The sequence below is a fragment of the Lipophrys pholis genome (assembly GCF_963383615.2).
Source record: "Lipophrys pholis genome assembly, chromosome: 15".
Lineage (NCBI taxonomy): Eukaryota > Metazoa > Chordata > Actinopteri > Blenniiformes > Blenniidae > Lipophrys > Lipophrys pholis.
In genome coordinates, this window is record NC_137642.1 from 20,535,826 (window position 1) to 20,552,997 (window position 17,172).

The 17,172-nt window shown below is 41.9% G+C and overlaps 1 protein-coding gene across 1 annotated transcript in view; it reads right to left on the bottom strand.

Annotated features, from left to right (window-relative positions):
• Nucleotides 1–2,295: 2,295 nt before the first annotated feature.
• The window catches only part of stk32c (serine/threonine kinase 32C), a 101,003-nt gene continuing 86,126 nt past the window's right edge, over nucleotides 2,296–17,172 (bottom strand). The window contains exons 9-12 of the mRNA XM_080481058.1: nucleotides 13,983–14,108; nucleotides 12,282–12,410; nucleotides 7,399–7,466; nucleotides 2,296–2,769 (exon numbers count right to left, since the gene is read on the bottom strand). Of these exons, the coding sequence (XP_080337184.1) occupies nucleotides 2,562–2,769; nucleotides 7,399–7,466; nucleotides 12,282–12,410; nucleotides 13,983–14,108 (531 nt within the window). The 3' untranslated portion in view covers nucleotides 2,296–2,561. The remainder of the gene's footprint in view (nucleotides 2,770–7,398; nucleotides 7,467–12,281; nucleotides 12,411–13,982; nucleotides 14,109–17,172) is intronic.

Below are 17,172 nucleotides of genomic sequence, written 5' to 3' on the forward strand. Positions count from 1 at the left end.
GAGTACAAATGGATAGTGACCACCATGAAGCCCAAAGTCCAATCATTATGACAGCGCAGGAGGAGAATTTCATCTTTTGTGTATTTTCTGGATGATTTTGTTAAAGCAACACCCTTTTCATCACACAGTAATTCATTTTCATCATCGCCTCTGGTACGAGACAACCTTCAGATTTCAGATTGAGTCTAATCGCTCTCAGACAGTTTTCCTACAAGAGGGGAAACTAGTAGAAAACAGTTAAGTACCTGTGGCTTCATTAATCTCCTTAGAGAAAAAAAGATTTGAATCAAGATGGAGCGCCTGTGTAAATAGTGTCGAATAATAGCCAATAATATGTAGACATTGACCCGCGCTGTTTTCATTGTGGGAGAAAAAAAAAAGAAAGAAGTATAATGAGGTACAGTTTGTGTATGTTGGCACACAAAAAATACACCAGTTATACTCACAATATTGTCTTTTAAACAGGTTTTGTGCCTTTTGTGAGACTGAAAGAAAAGATTTGATAACTTCTGAATGAATGTCAGTCGGTCAAGTGATTGAATGCTTCCTGCTGCCTCACCATAGCGGAGTGTTGTTTGAGGACAGAAGCTCCGATTAGCATTTAGACTACAAACATGTTTGTTATTTTAACTGCAGGGCAACATACAGTAAGCTAGAAAAACCACTAACTATATCTAATAATAACTGAGGTGGTTTTACAGCAAATCTTTATTTATAATCGAGCTGAACACAACTGGCTTATATTGAGATGTCAACAATGTTGTCTTAGCTTCAATGCTATTGCTAATCACCTTCTAGCTTTAGCGCAGCAGTTTTTGTTCGACTCTTCCTAAAACAGCAAGTAGGTGTATTTCCCAAGACTTTGCTTACTTTGGGGTTCCCCCATTACCTGAAATAGATAGTTTACATAATCACATAATGGTTGTACAAATTACATTTGCAGGGGGTTGGGTGGGGGGTGGGGGGGGGGGGGGGGGGTGCTGGTGGGGGGCAAGGGGTGGGGGTGGGGGTGGGGCTTGACTAATTTATACAGGAAAAAGAGACATACATTCATACACTCACAGGTTTCTTAGAAATGGTTATGCAAATGGTAGAAAAGCTTTGGCATATTTTGCCTACAAGTTGTGCCCGCACACTTGGGAAGAAGAGGCGAATGAAGCGGCGGGCGGCTTCACGCGGCTCTTCCTGAAGTTTACGCGTCGACTTCGCAGTTCCACATAAAACTGTGGTGAGTTTAATTACCTACACCGTATGTTATTTACACTGTTTGTCCTTGTGTTAGGCCTTAGGGTTTTTTTTAAAGGTGGTCTTTTGCTACATATTCCCGGGAGTTCAGAACTGAGAGTTCATTCTGCCACCTCAAGCGTGCCGCTATCACGGCCACAGTCACATTAATGCCCCCCCCACCCCCCCAAAAACGAGCTCTACGGGAGGAATGGTCTTCGTACTAAACAAGCACTTATCCAGGTGATGAAACAAATAGAGATTTCTAATAGATTCTTAAATGTGATTGGTATTAATCCCCCGCAGCTCAGGTTGGGATTGCTCTTTGAGTCGGAGCAAAAACACTACGTCTTTGTCGCCATTACCCACAGTGACAAGTGTAACCTTTCTCTCTGATTGCCGTAGTGATTTTCCATAAATTACAGTACCTTATCTTCCCCAAGAAGGAGAAAAAACGACTGGGTAAAAGAGGAAGTGGCTAACATTTAAAGACCGATGTTGAGACCTATAATGCATCCATGGCAACTATGTGATTGACGAATACTGATTATCATCGACAGGCACGTCTTTTAACGCAGATACGAAACCAATCATGGCCGGTCAGAAGCGGAAAACCTCAACACTGACTGTAAAATATGCTCAGGAAAGGTGTTGGAGCAGGATGGAGAGCTATTCTTCTGAGATGGGGTACGCGGTAGATGAGAAAGGCTGAACGGAAGAGTGAACCGAAGATACAGGCAATAACACAAACTGAGTGCCTTCGCAGCACGTTGAATAATTCAGCTGTCCCCCGTCAGATTTGGAAACGAGGGAGAAAAGGGAGGCGCCTCCGCCAAAAAAAACCCCACTATCCCCCGCAACACTGTGTACTGCTATTACCGGGGATGTCATCATGCTCGTGGAGCTTTTTCTTTTTCTCCTGCGTACCGACGACGGCTCCTAGTCAGGGATACCTTAAATTTCATGCTATACTGTAACATTGCATAGAAGTTAGAGCTTACTCTAGGGTGGAGGGGTACAGTAGGCAGGGACTCTCTGCTTCATTCATGCCTTACCAGAAGGATGCTACAGGAAACGAGGGAAGAAAAAAAACGAGGCGGGGATTGGTGGGAGCTGTTTTTGGGTCGTGCTGTGCGTCTTAAGTCGCTCTGCTGTGCGTTTCCTCCGCTGCAGGCGACGACGGAGGACGGAGGTGTGAACGTATCTTATTGGCATGGCACAAACACTGCAGCGGGTCAGAGAGAGAGAGAGAGAGAGAAGGAGAGAGAGAGAGAGAGAAGGAGAGAGAGAGAGAGAGAGAGAGACCTGCCATCATCACTGTGAGGGCGATGGTGTCGCTAGCAGCTTCCGGGGGAGGAGCAGACCGATCCGCACATGCTCAGTTTGGAGGAGGACTCTGGCTCCGGGTCCGGCTCTGGATCCGGCTCTGGTGCCGCCACAGTCGCTTCTTCGTCGGTGGCTCCCGTTTCCGCTTCGCCGTCTCCGTCTCCGCTGGCGTCGTCGCCGCCGGCCTCCGACTGACCCTCGTCCTGACGCCTTTTCAACCTGAGACAGATGGACAAACATCCTTACAACACAGACACAGTGTTTGTCAAATCTACGACTTTTAATCACACGATATCCCGTTTCAGAAAAGTTGGGATGTTGCATGAATTGGAGCGAAGACAAAGTGCAATAATAATCAATTAAATAACAATAAAAATGCAAAATAAAAGGTTTAAAGGTATTTACCTTTCTTCTTTTCATGCAAGTAGGTTTTTGCAAACCTACCTGTTGATCAACTGTGTTTTTCCGTCTTCATCTGAAATGTCACCTGGTGGTGGTGTATGACGTGTTCTTGACCGATTGGCCACGCCCCCTGCTGTCCGTCCGCTCCGTCAGGATGCTGCTCCAGATGTAGGACAGCATGTATGCTCCCTCATACCTGTTCATCATCTACGAGCATCACTTTTTTTTTTTTTATATCTACCATCTCCATAATCAGCTGTTGTGGCGGTCCTCTTCACCTGGAGCAGCGTCCTGACGGAGCGGACGGACAGCAGGGGGCGTGGCCAATCGGTCAAACGTGACAGATCAGCCACGCTTCCGTAACACCAGCTGGTAAAAGGTCACGCCATCAACCACCACCAGACGACGATTCAGATAATCACCGTGGAAGCATGTCAAAGGTTAGTTTTCTTCTTTTCAGGCAAGTAGGTTTCTACAACAAAGTACTTTTGAACAAACTAAAGTCATAATGAACTTTATTAAACGCCACACTTGGTAGCTTGTGAATTCTTTTCTGTTCCTTTTAAACGAAATGATTTGGGCAAACAGTACATTTGTTAGGTGATAGTGGTCGTCAATAGAGTATAGGCAATTGTTTTATGGCAAGTCAGTAATTGATTAGTCCATTTTAAAGAATTTGGTATGTGGACATGATGAAATACGGGTGATTTTGGTCAGTTTAATAATTTTTTTTTACCAGATTATATAATTTATAAATGGCAACAAAGGCTGATTATTTACATTTTGAATATCCAGTAACTTGCAGAAATAAAGTTCCAGGTCAGATTGGCCTTTCTTTTTTGAGTCTTTTCTCACAATCCAAGAACATGCTGGTCAGTTTGTGAACTTTTTTTTATTTTAAACCCTTTTTTTTGCAAGAAATGTGAGAACAGACTCCATGTAAATGAAAGTACACACTGTTTCTTCATTCTATAATTTCTTTCATTTATTAGAAGAGTGATTTAACTGCGGATCATGACTTCCCAGCCTTTCATTCACCTTTCTCCTCTCATCATTTAACCAGTCTGTCTTCTTTCTTTGCTTTGGAGTGAGATGCAAAAGAACACTTCAATCATAATCTGTAGTTCCATCAGATTAAAGTAATGATGCTAACTCTATCCATATTCTCATTCCTGCAGGTACGACGGATCTCACAGCAGCTCAATTGGTTCAACTGGACTTGGTCGTATGTCTCGTTCTTCTCCAAGCGGATTCATCGGTTCATGATGTTCCCTTGACTAAGCTGGTTTGTCAGACTGAGTGGTGGGGCGTTCGGATATTCAAAGTCTTAGGGTTTGTCACCCAAGTTTTCAAAAGCAAATGGCCTGGGGTTTCTTCCTATGTTGAGGTCGCTCGCTGACATTCTATTGTGATTTAATCATTTTCAGTGGAATCAAATGAGTCACGTGGGATTCAAAGGAGATCAGCTGTGGTCGACTGTGACCCTTCAAAGTGGATAATTGGATCATTTCTTTGGCAGAGAAGAAGGAACAATGTTGTACACGGGGGAGAGATTGTGGTGAAAAACTTGCTCCTGTGTTAAGAGGAGGTGACTTCTTCTATCTCTCTCTCAAACAATCTGTTTTTGTCCAAAATGCGAACATTGCTGTCTTCAAAGGGGCAAATGTTGTTTGAGGTCTAAATAGACAGCTGATATAAAGCTCATGATATAAAGCTTATTAGAGCATGCAATAAGATGAGCCATATTCTGTCTGTGGGTGTTGCTGGAGTTGAAAGACATCAAGATGTGATGTTTGTTAAATATAAGATTAGCTTTTCCAGATCCAGCCGGCCCACAGGGAATTACCATGTTGTTACATTTGTTTTCACGTCCCTCCTCACCCACCGTGTTGTTTCTCCTCCTGCAGCATGCTATTCTCATCAAATCCAGCTCGGGAACCAGGAAGTTTCTAGTCCTTCCCTCAGATTTTTGCAAGCCATCAGCTCTATGTTTCTCATAACTTCCCGTTTATGTTGCAACGGCTGCAACATAAACGTAAAAGAGCAGGTGTTGTTCCATATGTGTGAGTTTCCTGTTCACATCAATGTGAAGACTCTTGTTTTTCCAACGTGTACATCACAGTCCAAGAAAGGAAGGTGATAATTGTTGACATCTTCCTTTGTAAAGAGGTAAGATAAGATGTTCGGTTAAAATCTGCACCTTATCCACAATTCTGATTAAGTAAATCATCAATTATCATCTTTCTCTATTATCGCCCCTGAAATTTTGTCCAACATCTCTGAAGCCACATTTAACAAATAGTTAATGTTTCAACCCTGTTGACTGGTTGCATCTCTTTAAAGTGGCTACAGAAGACTAATTGATGTTATATTTCTTTACAGATATGAAATAGGAACAAGGCTTACGTAATATAAAAATCATAGCATTATCGCCTATAAATTTTACTCAGTGTCCCAACCATTTTGAAACATGGCTGACAATTCAAGCTCCTTGTAGACACGGTGCCAGTTTCATTCGCTTTTTCCATCTTTACGAGCACATTTGGCCATCTAAACTCTAATACAATAAAGTCAACCTCCGTGCACCATATTGAATGCAGTATTTGAAGGTAAAGCGAGGCTTTCACTGTATTAAACAGCGTTCGTCCCCGCTGTGCATAACTCCACACATCATGTCCTTTATAAATAGAAGTCGATTGTCATTAATTAAAGCAATGGGACATAATAAGACATTTGCCATGGAGAAGGATTTCAGTAACACTGCAATGGCAGGACCTGGTCAATAATAAATGAGGCAATAATTTAGAGCAGCACTGAGCCGATGTCCCTCCCTTTGCATTGCAGAGAAGACCCGCTCTGATTTACAGCTTCATAGCCGATACTTGTGATGAGCCGTGCATATTCCACTGACAAACGCAAAAGATTAGATGCATCTCATTTAGCCGGGGCTCTGTAGGGTCTTAAAAAGCCTTCTGTCATGTCTGATTTGCATAAACAAGCCATTTCATTGAAGAGGCCCGACTGTCACAGGTTAGAAATATGAAGTGCTAGAAAGAGCCGTTAGACCGATGCTTTCCTCCATCAGCGAAAGTACACTGCACGCTCTCTGCTTCTGTATTACGGCGGGCTGACATTAGTATTTGCTGTTGCCTCTTCACCCGGAGAGTTTTTAGCTTCGCTCATCTCTTGACGGTGTTCCCTCAGTGTTCATTGCTCGGCGGCGGCGGCGGCGCTTCGGGGGTCTTTCCGGCGTCAGCTTCACGGCTTAAGCTCAGGTGACAGCGAGGGCTTTCTTCAAGCAGCCTTTGAAGTGCGTTTTGTTTATTCTAAAAGAGACGGAGATTTATTTTCGTGCCATCGTCCCATTAAGTCTTGTGCTTGCTGGGATGAAAAGTGGAGTTCCCAGTTTGTTTTTCGACAGCTGGGAGAAAAACAGCGATAGCTCTGCGATGGCGCGTGACAGTGATCGTAACAGGCAGAGGCAGGTGATCAGACGGGTTTCAAACAAACCCCACGGGGTAGTCAACGCTTTTTCCAAAAAGTAACCGAGACAAATAGTACTTGATTGGTGATTAAACCAAATACCACTGCGTGTGAATTCTCAAGATTCTTACTTCCCACTAATTCAGAGTAACATAACAGCTTCTCAACCTTTGAACCCTTGAAAACACCTTTTAAGATTCAGCTTGAAATCTATACATACTCATACTAGGAAAGACGATGAATGGAAGGATTGTCTATTTATATATGTCTATGTATATGTTTAGCACCGGGGTGTCAAACACATTTTATTTCAGGAGCCACATACAACCCAAGTTCATCTTGAGAAGGCTGGACCGGTCAAATAATGCCATAAGAACTTTTCAGTGTAAACTTTAAAGTTTTTCTTTGTCATTTTCGTTGTGTTGTGTGATGTCCACTACTCTTAAGAAATTTGCTAAAAATTTAAAAAAAATCAGTCTTTGAGATTTTTACGATTTGCTTGGTGGTTTGGAGCCTCTTGCAGGCTTATTTTGTCCCACAGCGTTTCCGTTTGACACTGTCTTTTATATAGCTCTATGTCTTGTGGTGCAGAATTGTGACACTGTCTCGCTTCATATATGTAATAGCTGGATGAAATGTGGCATTCATTTTCAAACTGAGGCTGAATTGTAAAATATATCAGATAGAAGTTGTTAAGTTTGTTTTCACTATTTTTCATTATAATAAATAGTTGATTTGAGCCTGCAGTGTGAATGGAGCCTCAGTCGGCTCAGGGAAAAGAGACGTTACACTGAGTCCATTTCTTTTAGGTTAAATGAGGTGAAGCACAAAAATAATCATATTTTTGTGCTAAAAGGGACGAGGGTTCCCGGCTGCGTTGCAGAGCAACCGGAGGATGAGGGAAGAGGAAACTCTGCTTTTAGCCCACGTTATAGCTGGTCTGCTGCTCCCGTGCCGTCTTACCTCTCCCGGTTGAAGATCATGAACTCCTGCTGCACCACTTCAAGGCACTCCTGTAGGTAGTCATTCTCCTGCAGGCAATCAGCACACAAAACATCGTCATCGTCATCATCACCATGCCACACATCAGCCTCGTCATCATCATCAGGAACCTCAGAAAATACGCAACGTCAGCTTCGATCAGTCAGCCCGTGACCTCCGAGGTGGAAATGGCTGTTTCTTTTCCTTTCTTCCTCTTCGCTGCTCTTTTTAAACAAGTCATGAATTGTTTGTGAGCCCTCCTCAAATTGGATGTTTGGCCCGAGACAAAAATAGAAGCTCATATTTCCGAAAGCACTCGGGGGCATGACAACAGCACTGGAGGCTTCATAATTTAATAATCTCTGTAATAACGCAGTACGAGCACACACAAGCCAAGCACACACAAACACACACACACACACAAACGTGTCAAACCTGGCTATTGTTGGAGGTGTGTGGCGTTTTGCACGCGCTGATAAGCCGCGGCGACACGTGACACGCGCACACACACACCGGCTGACGTTAATAACACTGATGTCATGATGACTGTCTGTATTTATGAGAGCCGGCCTGTTCCCATCAGAGAGGAAATCTCCCGTCTGCGGTAAATAATGTCTCAATCAAACGTGAGGCCGAGGCAGATGAGACAAAGAGACTCCACTCCTGCAGACAGTCTGATGTCTTCTCAAATGGATCAGGAGCTCAGCCTTTATCGTGCATTAATTACATTATCAAACAAAGGGGATATTTCATGTTGCTACTCAACCGTGCCTCCGAAACCCTTGTTTTACCTTAATCATTTTATCTGCTCTAAGCCAACAATAATGATAACATAATCAATTCTTCTCACTGAAGCAAAATTATCAGCACTGATATTCTAATAATTGCCTAATCTGTTAATCATTATCTTGATTAAATAATTAATCCTTGAGACAAATAGCCCATCCACTTCCTAAAAATCCTAATGAGGATCGCGAACACAGAGTTATGAAGCAAAAACCGACGAGTAATCTCCTCAACCAGCCGCCGCTAATCCTTCTTAAAAGCCCAATTTGCACACTCCCTCCGGTCACTTATTCGGGTACGCTTGTACGATCTGAAAGTTGTGAGGTTGTAGTTTGCGGTGGATGATAATGTAGTCATGAGGTATCAACCTCAACGGACAGGCAGATAAAGAGGAAGTTTTTAACTGCTACCTTTTTACACCATGTCACTGTTTTAGACATTTGGATAATCCATCCATCCATCCATCCATCCATCCACCCATCCATATATCCATAGAAGCATTAAAGTTGCTATTTTTTTACACCATTGAATTTTTTAGCCGTTTTGATAATAATAAAGTACTAAAGTATAAAGTAGTCATCCATCCTATAGCTGCTTTTGATACTTAGCTCAGCTTAGGAACAATAATGGAAACGGTAGGCCAAGCTGACGCTCAGTAATGGGAAACCAGTGTTTTAGGAGCTTCTTAAAAATGATTTCATGTAGATTGGAAAACTTGAAAATTACCCGTTCGTAAAGTCCCACTTGCTTTACGAGATCAACCAGCTCCGTATTCTGCTTCCAAATGAGCTCTGGAATGATTCAAGCAACATTGCAATCCACCAAATTGTTCTGGAGCGAGCAAACTACCTCGGCGAATGAAAGCAAGATAGTTTGTGGTGACTGCTACAGACGAGCGTTTACGAACCGTGTTGAGTCACTTGTGCTCCGATTTCTCAGGAACTTCCTAAAAATGACCCTGAGGGATGGTCTGTGTTAAGGCATATCAAGCCTACTCTAAAGTCGCAACATTTCAACTTATGAATTCACCACCAGGCAGAACTGCTCGATATGTTTTAAATTCATTGTCATCATCCGACACCAAAGAGTGACAGAGATGTAATGAATTTATGTGTCCATTGGCTGGCTGGTGTTCATGCTCTGCTAATTCAAATTTTGGCTATGACAGAAAAGTGGGACTCATTATTGACGAAAAAAGAGCGTGCTGTTATTGGAAGACCAGATCTAAAGGCACAAAAACAATACCGTCATCTGCGTAAGTGTTAATGTTCATCACAATCGCAGAGCACAGCTGACAGTTGTGCAGCTATACTGTTAGCTGCTGGTTCGAACATGTCTCTGGATAAATCCACTTTGAGAAATATAAGGTAATGACACTTAAAAATACATTGTTTGGCATTAATATGTGCGACTGTAAATTTTTTATTCATACTTCTGTTTCCACTTAGTACTTATTAACCTATGGAAACCAGTTTAGGCAGTGCAGTCAATTGTACTGAGCAGTTGCAGAATGTGTGATATACTCAACCGGGGGAGCGATTATTGCCGATAAGGGAATTCTTATGATAAAAAAACTAAACAAAACATAAAGTAAGCAAATCATATGCAAGATGCCTGCAGCTAGCACGCTTGTACAGTAAGAGTCTGATTTTTGTCAGCAGCAGACCACAGAGTTATTCATTTTGTCTGCCGAGCCGAGAATAGAGGTAATTCTCAACAGCTGAGGGGAGAGGAGAAAAAAAAAAGGGATTGTGGGATTTGGCTCCAAGCCAATCTAAAAATATGCAGTTTTGACAGGAGCTGACAGAGCAGAGACCAAGGTAAACCTGAGCTGCATTGTTATCCCCCCACCAGCCACAGCTCTTTACTATACACACCATCACTCCTGCTTTTAGCGCATTCATACTGAGAATCACACTAATCTGCTGGATAATTTGCTAACTGTGGCATTTCATCATGAGGGGGGGAGAATAGCCCGAAGTTGGGTTGTTCAATGCATCAAAGTGAAAAAAGGCTTTTTAACAGATGCATCTTGAATTGCACCTTCATATCCAAACTTTTAATGCTGAGGAGAGGAAGCTTTTTATCTGTCCTATGGAATTATGAGAGGTGAGGCATTCTTTAGTTTGTAAGAGGGGTGGTAGCTCATCTTTTCCTTATCAGTTCCTTCATGTTTTACAGTTCACAGTGGTCAGACACATCACAATAGGACAGGCATCTTCCCCGGGCCGCGGGCTGGAAGAGGCCTCCAGAGTGGGCAGACAGGGGTCAACATCAGCGAAGTTGCATTGGAATCACTGCAGCAATGACAACATAATCCCCTAAAGGAGCCCCTGCTTGATTTCACTGTGTATTGTTAAGAAAGGGAAGTTAATAAGACGATATGTTGGATTTCTTGAATGCGAGGATGAGCAGGAGTGGTCTCTGTGTCTTCTTCTGCCTTTTTGGTGTATTTCTGTGGCAGAGTTGCAGCGCCACCTAAACTACATTTTGAGCCGTGGTGACGTGTGGATGGATTTTTTTTTAAAGAACAACGGGGAGAAAAAAGATAGTTTTGACTCATGTGGACAGGAGTCTTAACATAGGTACAGACACATCTCAGAAAATTAGGATTATTATCGCAAAGTCCATGGTTTTGTCAGATAGTTTTACACTTTAGATAAAATTGTATTTGAAGCTCGTGAAGCTACAAAGTTATTGGATGTTCACCTTTATAGTACCTGATTACAGCAAATGTCATGTGTCTATGTGTAAAAAGGTGAAGCAGCTCAGATTACTATGAAATTTCAATATTTCATAAATTTAATAATACTGCATACTATATATATATATATATATATATATGGTTCTCAACATTTTAAAGCTTAAATATATTGTATGGCTTTAAAAACATTTAATTGAAATAAATGAAATTGTATGCAATGGGGAAAAATGTGTGGAAAGTAGTAGACTCCCAAAGAAATTCCAAAATAGTCATTTTTTTCACTGCCACTATGCTGAATCAAGAGAAACCAATGCATAGTGGGAAATTAGCATTCAAACATGTGAGCGACATACCAGTAGGTCTCTAAACACAATACATGCATGTAATGCATTTATTATGTCAGAATCCCCAAAGGGCTTATTGCAGTCACAAGACATCAATCTACTATGAACAAGGGTTTTCAATCAAGTTATATGAATGTTCCTGCTCAGTCAAGATGAATATCTGCATGTTAGCAGTCACTCATGTCGTCATCCGGAACCGCAGCTGTCATCGTGGCTCCATTTTCTCAGAGATTATGTTAGAAATTTGCCTGCGTGCAACAATCGGCCCTTGCGGAACACTTTCTGTATTTCTTTTCTCAACAACAGCTTTCACATAATGAGTCAGTCACATGAGTTCAGTCTTTAGTTCCAGTGATATTCTAAAAACAATCTGGACAGACCTTAGGACTTCATTAATGTACACAACATTTTAAAACTCTGACAGCAAAACAAAGGATAATCTGGCACTGGACTGGCTTGACACCGCCACCTGTTATGGACAAAACCTTCTGTTCAGGTTCGGTCTTCATTATCGTGTAATAGCAAACAGACTAGTACCAGTCATGACCTGTGGAGGCAGTGTTGAACAGCAGAGCTCATGTGCAACCAGCAAAAGAAACCAAATAAGACTAAAGAAATGTCCGATCTCTTCAAGGCTGTTTGTATGTGTGCGTGAATACAATGAGAATACAAAGAAGCTACAAAAAACAGTTGGTAGGACCGTTCTTCTCTATAACAATATCTTAAAATAAATTGGATGAATGGCTTAACAGTCGCATCAATGTAAAAGATGCATGGGAGTATGCATAGGGATACACAACATTTGAAACTTACTCATTTACATGCGTAAAGGAATAATATTAGGGTCTCAGGGGTGTTAATATCATTAATGTGAGATGAGTCTTTTGCATTTTAGCCTTGTTGAATATCTCCTACTCAAACAGGAATCAAAACGGGCTTCTGATGGAACAGCTAACAACTCTAAAAGCTGAGTCTGTCCACAGTGTGAGAGGGAGGATTTGTTGGACTGTGCGCCAGTCGAAGTCGCTCACCGACTGTGAATCCTTGCTGTTGTCTCGAGAGCGGTTCTTGGCCAGCCTCTTCTTCTTCTTGTGGAGAGGACGTGACTCCAGGATCATCTCCTCCAGCTCAAAGGTGGGGTCGCAATGGAGCCGACCTTTCTGCAGGAGGGAGAAACGTCTGAGATAATTAGAAGGACAAACACACACACACACACACACGCTGCAGTGAGGTGGAGGAAAGCAGCTGTATTCAGTTGATTAGGTAGCCACACATGATCATTACGATCTGCAAACATGAGGGAGAGCTTGTGTGTGCTTTTAAATGTTCATTGGGTGGGCATAGATGTGTTAAATGTGTGTGTATTTTATATACTTTGTGAGGATCCAAATCAGGTAAAACACATCATGGTTTCTCAAATGTGGATAAAAATCAAGACAACATGTAGAAAATCATCACACTTTTGGTTAAAAAGACTATAAACTGTTTACGATAAGCTCGCTCAAGTAGTCACAGTAGTCAGGAGATTAGTGTGAGATCTTAGGAGTGGTAAGTAGAATAAGTCAGCAGGAAGTTAATGCAATGTTCCCAGAATTGATGAAACCATAATTTTTTTTATTTTTTTTTTACCTATATTGAGAGGATCAACGTCTGTTGACACACTTCGACATTGTGGGGACTTTTGTTCTTGTGTCATTAAATGTGTGGGTGTGTTTGTTTTGTCTACTTTGTGAGGACCATAATCAGTTACAGCACATCCTGAGGACGTGTCTCATAAGCTGTTTACACGTCAACGTTTTCAAGTGAAAACACAAACATTTTGTTGCATTTTGACTGTCCTTTTGCATGACACTGGGGCTTGGAGCCACTGAAAATGCAATTTTTGGAAAACGGCTCTCAATGTGAAACATTTTGAAAATGCTCTGAATCTGTCTGTGTCTACACAGGGGAAAGAGCAACTTTTTTGAAATGCGACCACTGCACATACGCACAAAGACTATATTAAATAGTTCTTTGGCACTTATGCGAGTCGATGGACACTCCCAGTCCATAATCCCCCGGGACTTGGGAGTTTTATCTTTGAGAGTCACCTGTAATAGCAATCCTGCTTTGTCCTTACGAATGTCCGTGTACTCGCCATTGTTAATGTTTATAGCGTAGTGTTCTCTGCACGCATGTGTGTGTGTGTTTTCATCACAAAAACAGCTTCAACTCGTGGGCTGGCATGCCAACGACATCGTTCTTAGTGTTTCTGCCATTTCTCTGCAAACGGACATGTTTTTCAAAACTTTTCTGTAACAAAAATACTAAAAACGTTGCGTTTTCAATTGAAATGCTGTCACGTAAACGGGACCTAAGTCTACATAAGGAGGATCATCGCATTTTTGGGTGGACACATGTTGTAAGGATTAGAATATCTTGAAGTTACATTAGCTGATGGTTATATTATTAGTTGGTAAAGTTAAGATCTTAATGTAAATCATTAAGTCATCTAAAATGATGAATGAAGAGTTAGGTGAATAGATCTGCAGGAAATAAGTGTAAATTAATATTAATGCCATATACCCAGATTCTACTGTATGTAACCAAGAAAACAGCTTGCTTGATCTACATAGTGAGGACCGATATCTCCTGACACCCACTGACATTATGGGCATCATAAAATGTGTGTGTATGCATGTGTGTGTGTGCGTGTGTGTGTGTGTGTGTGGATCTGATGGCTTCATACTTACATTAGGAACAAATCCAGCCTCGGTCTTCTTTTCATACACGGCGTCCCAGTTGACGTCAGCGAGGTAGGGAGACGTCTGCATGTCAGACAGGCCGGAGAATCGGTGCTCTGGGTTCACTGTCAGTAGCTGGAAGGATGACGCGTGCACGCACGCGCACACACACACACACACACACACACACACCCACACCCACACACACACACACACACACACACACACACACACACACACACACACACACACACACACACACACACACTTGACATCACCTTCACAACTCGTCACTCACAGCCCAGCGCTGCACTCTACTCTCTCTGCTTCCTGGGAGGTGAAGTAAACTCGACAAATTGTAGGTGGAAAAATGAAATTCGATGTGACAGCTTCTTTCCGTTCCACTATTCAATTTCAAATAATTCTTCAACAATGAGTAATGCCTGGCCACTGTGTGTGTGTGTGTAGCCAGGCTAAATTCAAGTTATGGATTAAAATGCATCAATCCTACTTCCAAACTGTCACATTTGAAATGTTTTGTGTAGATTCAACGCTGAGCATGACTCCAACCAATGACTGAATTCACAAAATAAATCAAATGAACTCACAGGTATCACATGAATGGGTTGTTAACAAGTTCTGCAGAAGTCTGATTAGGCCTGCGCCTGTGTGTGTGGTGTCATTACAAAAACAAATAACAGCACCCACGAGTGGCACAAAGAAAACAAACAAAAAATCACAATCTACATTTGCATGATTGAAAAGGAGCAGTAAGAAGTAAAAAACGTATTTACTCCCACCCCTCAGAAACTCCTATATCCCTATATAAATTACCCTGCTCCTTATTAAAAGGGTCAATGTCAAGAGTAAGGCAGAAGAAAATCTGAAACACTTTTTAGTACAGCGCCCAACAGGGGGCGCTCTTAATCAAACTGGTCACTCGGGAAGTTTGACTGAAAAGTGTCATTTATTTTAGAGGAAGATATATGAATGCTGGTTCTGATAGTTTTAATGGATTACAATCTGCTCCATTTTTCACTTGACGTTAGAGAGGATAACAAGATGTGGCCTTTGTCGCCATGTTCGCTCTGTTCCTGCGATTTTTCTTTTCATATCTCGGTAACAGGCTGATTCAGTTTTCTCCTGCAGGGCTGGCTCGGTCTGCCTCGGCGGAGTCCAGACACGGTAATCGATCAGCAGCGGAGCGGAATAGACCATCGCTGCGTCCAGAGTGCTCAGTCACTCAGACACTGAGCACATGCACGCACTCACGCTCAGACTTCCAGTCTGCCCCCCCCCCCCCCTCCTCAAAAAAATATCCTGCCGAACGAGCTGCAGCTTCTGTTTTCTTTGCACTCACTCGAAACGCTCGTCTTCCAGTGACTGAAGAAATACTGCCAGCAGGGACGAGATTACTTGTTTCCAGCACAGTTTGACTTGTTCTGACGACGACGTGATGGCACGGAGTCGGTATTGCAGGCGAAATGAACCTGATTCAAGAAAAACGCCCTGCAGATTTATTTCTATTTGAAGGTAATTGTCTCATCCAACTGGCAACATTTTCATTTGGAAGAAAAAAAGTCTCCACAGTCGGTTAAATTGCTTGATAGGGTTATTATAAACACCAACACAGACACATACCTACAAAACCTCTCTGCTCGCACCCACTTGCTCTGCCTCTGTGCTCCCATCCCTCAGATTCCCATCTGTCATGTATTCTCCTCCCGATGCCCAAGGGTTCTAAGCCACCATCCCTCCCTTTAGCTGCAGAATCATGCGGCTTTACTTACTGTTTACCTCAAAACAGATCTTGAGATTGACTTCACCTGAAAGATCATCTGCAGTTCAATAAACTTCAAGCCAAAATTCAAAATGAACATGAATCCAAAGGAAGTATAATTTTCTCCAATTTGAATCTGAATTAAATAATTCCCCAACAAAAAACACTTACTGAGATAAGTTGTTCCCTCTGGGGATGCACTTTCTTTTTCTTTTTTTTCTTTTTTATCAAGTGAGATATCAACATGTGCATTCATGCTTCAAAAGTCAACATACTTAACCAAACCTATGGAGCCCTCACCCTAACGCTTCGGCCGCCACTGAGGCAGATATTAATGCTTAAGGTCCCAAAGTGCATAGATAGAGCTTAGTGAGTGTTTTACTGATAACAGAGACAAGCAGGAAAATCAATAAAGATCTCATAGTTAACTTCAAAGTCCCCTCAGATGGCGCTTTGGGGAATCAGAGTCATTTATTTTCAGATTCGATTCATTGATTTGAGACAATGATCATCTTTCCATCGGTTCAGCTCTGGACCACCGACAACATGTCTGTTATTGACAGAAGCTCTGTCAAGTTGTACAGACAACATCGAGCCAGACAGGAAGTTGACACACACAATGAATTGTTCATCCGGTCATTTTGAAAACGGCTTGTACTTCATTCAGTACTTATATTGTTATATTATTATCATTATTATAACATATTTCAAACCAAAGCCTGAAATCAGAAGCAGATTAAAAAAAAAAAAAATGAATTGAGGGAGGAAAAGGATCAAAGTCAACAAACTGCTCTAATTCTGCTGCTGCTGATGGGAACTGCATACGCATTCATATAAAAGCACAAAGACATCAGCATCGTCTACATAAGTGCTGATCTTTATCACATGAGGGAGCCAAATATTTACTGTTGTAAACGCAGGTAACTCCGCCCCCACCACACTCTGTACAATCACAAAGGAAATGTGTAAGGAACCTTATGACACACTATATGTGCAATGTAGTTTCTTCGTTATATTCTGTAATGATGAGTTCTTTTACTCTGAGGATAAGCTCTGGGTATTTAGGAGACTGGTGCCTCTTCAGTTTGCATTTATAAATTTTGATTCTCCAGTTTTTCAGTGCAAATTTTGTCCATTTGCATCTATAAAGCCTTAAACTATGTAACTCTCTTGGTACACTCTTTTTTTTTCTTTTTGATGGATTGATCTTTCTCATTAGCCTGACGCTACCTTATTTTTTTTTTTTTCCACTTTGCAAGCTCACTTTTGTGCATATTGGAGACGAAATGTTCACGTTCAACACAACCATACCCTGGGAATCATGGCATTCTAAAACTATCGCAATAATAGACAACATTACTGCATAATGTGTTTCCAACCTCTTTTCTCTAAGCACCCCAGATTCCCTCCGAGAAACGC